The sequence below is a fragment of the Ctenopharyngodon idella genome, chromosome 20, assembly GCF_019924925.1.
Source record: "Ctenopharyngodon idella isolate HZGC_01 chromosome 20, HZGC01, whole genome shotgun sequence".
Lineage (NCBI taxonomy): Eukaryota > Metazoa > Chordata > Actinopteri > Cypriniformes > Xenocyprididae > Ctenopharyngodon > Ctenopharyngodon idella.
This window is the reverse complement of record NC_067239.1, coordinates 3260340-3266530: the sequence shown is the minus strand read 5'-3', so window position 1 is coordinate 3266530 and position 6191 is coordinate 3260340. Positions and strand designations below refer to the sequence as shown.

General features: G+C 36.6%; 1 protein-coding gene across 1 annotated transcript; it reads right to left on the bottom strand.

Moving 5' to 3' along the window:
- Positions 1–1313: 1313 nt before the first annotated feature.
- Positions 1314–5992, bottom strand: ttr (transthyretin (prealbumin, amyloidosis type I)). Its single transcript, XM_051874080.1, has 4 exons — positions 5825–5992; positions 4237–4376; positions 2089–2224; positions 1314–1566 (listed from the first exon to the last, which is right to left on the bottom strand). The coding sequence occupies exons 1-4, from the start codon at positions 5888–5890 to the stop codon at positions 1459–1461; spliced, it is 450 nt and encodes a 149-aa protein (XP_051730040.1). The 5' UTR covers positions 5891–5992; the 3' UTR covers positions 1314–1458.
- Positions 5993–6191: the final 199 nt, after the last annotated feature.

Sequence of the window (6191 nt, the reverse complement as noted above, 5' to 3'; positions counted from 1 at the left end):
GTTGGGTTTTATACAGTCTGTGGTTTAAACCGAACAGAGCCACAAATCTTGGATGTAAATAAATATCGATGCAGTGTTTTTGAGAATCGATACAGTATCATCAAACATATCACGATATTCATGTGTATCAATATTTTCTTACACCCCTAATAACCACCGTAATTCAGATGAGATGGAAACCCATGACATTATACTCGAATTTATGCGTTTCAAAGGCAACACTATCAACGCCGAAATTAATCTGCAGCAGACAGGTGGCACAGGTCAGTGCTTTTTAAGTTGTTTACGTTCATTGTTATTGTAATGGTATGTGCTTTGAGACATGAGGTAGTTTAACACACTGTCTGTCATGACGCTTTTATTTGCTCCCTATTGTACGTGTTTGTGTATAGAAGGAGGCGTGGCTTTGGAGACGCTCTGAAGGGAGGGTGGGATCTTGTGCTTTCAAAGCTAGCTCGCTAATGCTAGCCTCTCTGGAAATCACCTACCCTGCCTTTAAGTTGACATTGTTTAAAGGCCGTGACACACCAAGCCTACGCTAAAGAACGCCAAAAAGCTGCACCTCACAAAGACTACAACTGACTGCCAACTAGCATTTCTATCAACAGTTTATTAGTCATTCAAAAAGAGAATCAAAACAAGGACTGCTGTTAAACAAAGCAACGCTTGCTACCATTTTGAATGTCAGTCGTGCTGATCACTTTCTTCATTCTAATGTTATGAAAATATTCACGTATTGGAATGCTTTACGGCCCTAAATTGTTTAACCCGTTATCACCAAAATGGAGTTTTTCGCTCTTCATTCGTTTCGCTCTTTGCCGCCTCTGGCTAGCTCACTGAGAGACACTTGATTTTTTTTTTTTTTAGCAGCTCCCTGTTTATTTTACCTAGAGGTGGCTGATATGACCAAAATCTTCTCCATAAGTAGGCCTAATTTTTGATGTCTTTGCCATGATATAAAATGTTTAAAATGTAGAAAATGTTTAACTCACATTAGACTCTCTCGGATAACTGGCTAGTTTTCATATAAGACAACTGATCATATCTTCATTGATGCTTTCTGAAAATTGTTTATCCTTTTTTATAATAAAACAACCATTTTCTAAATCCCTTCTCCCAAACATCAGACTTTTCATCTTCAACCAGGGTTGCCAAAAAGTCTGAGGCTATAATATCTAAATTATATATATATATATAATATATATATATAATATATATAATTAATTTTACTATCAGATGTTTATTTGTGTTGCATATATTCCTTGCATTATATTCACAAATATACAAGGAAAAAAACTGTAGTGACAAAAGAATAATTTTTAAATAAAAAAAGTAGTTTAATCGCTAGTAATATATCTCAACCTGGGATTACAAGGTGTAGCAAGGAGTTAATCTTGGATCCTGGATGTGAAGTAATTTCTCTGTTTAAGTTGACGTGAACCAACTTTCTGTGGGATGTCAATCATGTGCTTTGACGACCACAGCTGTTGTGGTGTATGAGAAGGGGCTCAGAAGAAGAGCCAGAGTGTAATGACGATGCCCCTCCGCATGAGCCTCAAACACCACCTGCAAAAACACACAAGAACCACTGAGAAACACCATCCAACACGAACACATCTGAACGACAAAAGGGTCTTTACAAAAGTGTATATCTGTCACTTCACAGACTCTTTCATATGTCAGTGCCTGTGTGCTCTGTATGTCTGTGCGTGCATGCATGTGTTGTCCTTGAATGCTCTGTCCTCTTATCTAACACTGGTCCATTTACTGTGTCTAGACAGAAAACAAGATATAGGTTGTTAAATTTTTACCTCCCCACAGTTAATATAGCTCTTGGTTCACATCCAAGACAATCATTCTGGGTGTTAATTTACCTATATTTGCTGCAAGAAAGAGCTATATGCATATCTAGTAGGTAGCTCTTAGAAAAGATAATTACACAATATATATATTAGTCCCAAATCGTCCTGATGAAGGGTTCCAGACTGTGTGCTTTTGTGGTTTAGGTGCCTTGATACAACAATAACCCATCACTTAGCAGCCAATAATCACTCATGAATATAGGAGTGTCATCACAGCACTGCTTACATCAGCCATCTGGTGGAATGGTGTACGACCCTCTTCCTTCCAGTAGGCTTTAGTGTCAAACTCCACACGATACACACCAGGAGTGAACTCCTGCTCAGTGATCAAGTTGTGCACCTCGCCAGTCATATCCACTTTCCTGTTTAAGAGGAAGAGCTTATTAATTACAATGACAGAGGCAGGAAAGGGGAACCATGCGGATGTGACTAGAATGAAAATGTGCAGCAGAGTGAATAGAGCAGGTAAAACCTTTCAACAAAGACAAATGGGATGCTTTTTTTTTTCATTTGAATTTAAAAAAAAATGAATCAAAATGCATACATTTGCACATCGTTTTCTTTATATCTGAGTATAATTGAGTCAAAGTCTGTCGGTACAGATCACTCTCAATTTTGACAAAATATGATTTTTTAGTAACGCTCACAAAACTTATACAACATTGTAGTTGTTGCTGCATTTAAATAGTTTTGTAGATTTTCAGATTAAAATGTGCAGGAGTGTGAATAGAGCAGTTATTACTTTCGGTAACACTTTAGTATAGGGAACACATATTCACTATTAATTATGACTTTTCCCTCAACAAATTCCTAATTTACTGCTTATTAATAATAAGGTAGTGGTTAAGTTTAGGTATTGGGTAGGATTAAGTAGAATTAGGCATTAATATGTACTTAGTAGTAATAAACAGCCAATATTCAAATAATATACAAGCTAATAAGCAACTAGTTAAAATACCCTAAAATAAAGTGTTACCTTGCTTTCATACAAAGACAAAATGCAGCAACTATGCCAATTTCGGAACTAAAAAAGATATTTGGGTAACACTTTATTTTGTCATTGTACAATCATTGTGCAACTAACTCTAAACCAAACCAAACCCTAATCCTCACCCTACAGTAAGCACATGTTGCTTAATATTACTTAAATGTATAATTACAGTGTAACAAAGACACCTTAAAATAAAGTGTAACTGATATTTGTTTTTTACTGAATTAATCAAAATTCATCTATTTTCACACTGTTTTCTTTAAATTTGAGTTTAGTTGAGCTTTCTTTTTTGTTGTTGTTGAAAGATATAAACAAATGTACAACACTGTAGATGTAGTTTTGTAGTTCTTCAGGTTAATATTTGATTGTACCTTTTTAGGTTAATATCTGACTGGATTGACTAATTAACAACATTTGATACTTAATATAATTTATTAAAAATGGTCCATGAACAATAATACATTTCTGTCCAGAGATCCCAGCTAACAAATAAAAGTGTATAGAGATGTACAGCATATGATAAATATGACAACTATTCTGGATAATGTTTGAAACGTTGTATTGCTAGCACTTTTTGTGTTATAAAATGAGGCACTTGTATTCCTCATTTGTAAGTCGCTTTGCATAAAAGCATCTGCTAAATGAATAAATGTAAAATGTGAATGTCAAAAAGGACATTGCTGAAGTCAAACTGAGCTCATGGATACCAATCGCATTTATGAAAAGTTTCAGTGATCCACTGGGTTCTAATTTGAAATGTAATCATTGATTTTATATATATATATATATATATATATATGGTTCTCGAATCTGATTGGCTGAGAGCCTTTTCCAGCCATGCAATATTACCCCAGTATCAGCACTGAAAGCGTTTCACCGTTTGTATCACTCCGTTAGCGGCGACTGTCATGGCCACCATTAACTGTCTTTATGAGTGAGTCAGTAGCAAACTGAAAGGGACTGGTTGTAAACAAGGAAGTTGTTTTAGCACAGTCATGGGAAATCTTTTAAAAGGTCAAAGACAAAGATTTCGCTTTCCCCAGCGGACATTCAAACCGATACTTTTTAATGTATATATATCTTTTGTGCAGTACTTCCTTCCTCCAAGGATTCAAATCTTTGGAGGAAGGAAGTACTGCACAAAAGAGGGTTTTTAAAGACACTCTGTTGTTGTTTCTTATTTATTTACACACTCGTGCCGTCGAACTGTTATATAAACACAATATCACACTCGTAGCCATGTGATATGGCTGTATATCAGTATGCTGTTACCTACGACTGAATCATAGCTGTGCTGATATACAGCCATATCGCACAGCTACGAGTGTGATATTGTTTATATTATTATTTTTATTATGATTATTGTTGTTAATGTGATCTTACCCACTGGCAATCTTTTCCCATGTCCCACTTTGATCTTGGCGATACACATCCAGAGTTACATTTCCAGCGGGAATCCCCTTCACAGCATCCAGGATCTTTACCGTCAGAGGGCAGTGAGCATCTGAACCACCATGAAAACCCTGGAACACATTCAAAGCAAAATCAATGTGCATTCAAATACTCCTTAGTTCTGCTTAGTCTAAGCATGGTGCTATAGTCTTTTTTTGTTCTGGTTTAGGCCTGAAAATGATCTTGACTTCAATGATCTTGTCTTAAGATGAATCTCTTGTTGTATTCCTCATTTTTAAGTCGCTTTGAATAAAAGGATACATGTAAAACGTAATGGAAGTAGATGCAGATGTATCAGCTCAGAGCTGTTTGTTGGGTCAGTGACCACCTGGACGTACAGTTGTGTGTTTTCCTGGTATAGAGTTTACTGCAGCACTTTGTAGTATGGCAGAGTGCAGATAACTTTGTGACCTTTATGTTAGCCCGTCCAACAACAGAAAGTACCTTGTCTCACCCAGAAGGGGCCATCTTAGGAGACATTTTATCTATCATATACATTTCATAGATTTTGTGTCCATGCCAAGTTAAATATAACTTAAAGCTGCTGTAAGAGATTTCAGCCAGTTCACTTTACAGCCTCTTTCCCAAATTACACCCTCCAAAGACGCAAAGACGCAAACCCGCCCATGCAAAATGAGGCAGAAAGCATTTTGGATTGGCTAGTTTTCACAGCAATACCATACAAGAAACATTTTTGCCTTTCAGCAAACAGTTTTTAAAGATTTTTTTTTTTTTTTTTTTAGTGTGAAGTACATCTTAATCTGAAGAACATTTTTCCACTCAAAGAATGTTTTGTACATCAGAAAAGTTCAATGGATGTTCAATGGATGTCCTTTATGTTTAAGAGTCTGGTTAGAATTCTATATAAGATAAGATACATGACACAACATATTAAGAATCAAGGCTTGACATTAACTTTTTTGCTCACCAGCCACTGTAGCTAGTTGTTTTCTAAAGTTACTAGCCACTCAGCATTTTCACTGGCCACAATTTTGACATCCATGCCATGGGGAAAAACTGACATATAGATATTTTTTAATATTATCTCATAATTTGGCAGCAGGTATATTAGGCTGCTGTCACTATACTGTTACACATGCGTTTTCTTTCTCAACTCTTTATGTTCACTTAAAACAAAACTGACTGTGTTTATGTGAATACTCGCCAAGACCAGCATTTTGACATTATTTTTTTTGTGTGTATTTGACTGTTTAAGCGCAATAAGCAGCAAAAAAGAACTCAATTTAGTACTGAGAGGCGACTTTATGTGCGTGCACTTTGGGTGTGAGCACAAAATCTGCGGGAATGAGTAAAATTATGCACAATAAGTGCAATACCTCACTGAAATTCAAGCTCTGTAACACCTATAACATTCATCCGGAGTAAAATGAAACGAGCCCTGGTAAGAATGCATTGAACTGGTCACATTAATGATACAAATTTAATGATGCAAAATTTTAAAATTGTGCCAGTTCCCATGGTTTAGCTCTATTCTGTAGACCCAAGCAATTGAACTTACCACTGGAGCACATCTACAGAAGGCAAACAGAGATGCGAGAAGCACACAAACCACTGCTTTAGCCATGTTAGAGCACAACTGTGGGCGATAACACCCAAAATGCCCTTTATACAGCTGCCGACCCCGTCATCAGGTGACTTGAGGGGGTGTCTGAGGCGCCCTGTTGACACAGTAAATAAACGGGAATGAGTAACTCCATACAATTTGGTTAATCCAGTGGAAACAATCAAGGGCATCAGCCCATAAACAGCACCCCTGTCCTTGGAATTTGTGCATTTCATGAATGTTAATTCCCAAAGTTCCTCCATTCTGTGTGAGATCTGATTTATTGTCTGTTTACTTTCTGAGGACATTAGTTCAAGCTCAC

Coding starts and splice junctions, on each gene's coding strand:
- ttr (XM_051874080.1), bottom strand. CDS start 5,890: ATGGCTAAAGCAGTGGTTTGTGTGCTTCTCGCATCTCTGTTTGCCTTC. Junction 4,377..5,824: donor TCTGTAGATGTGCTCCAGTG/GTAAGTTCAATT, acceptor AATGTGTTCCAG/GGTTTTCATGGTGGTTCAGA. Junction 1,567..2,088: donor CATTCCACCAGATGGCTGAT/GTAAGCAGTGCT, acceptor GTGTTTTTGCAG/GTGGTGTTTGAGGCTCATGC.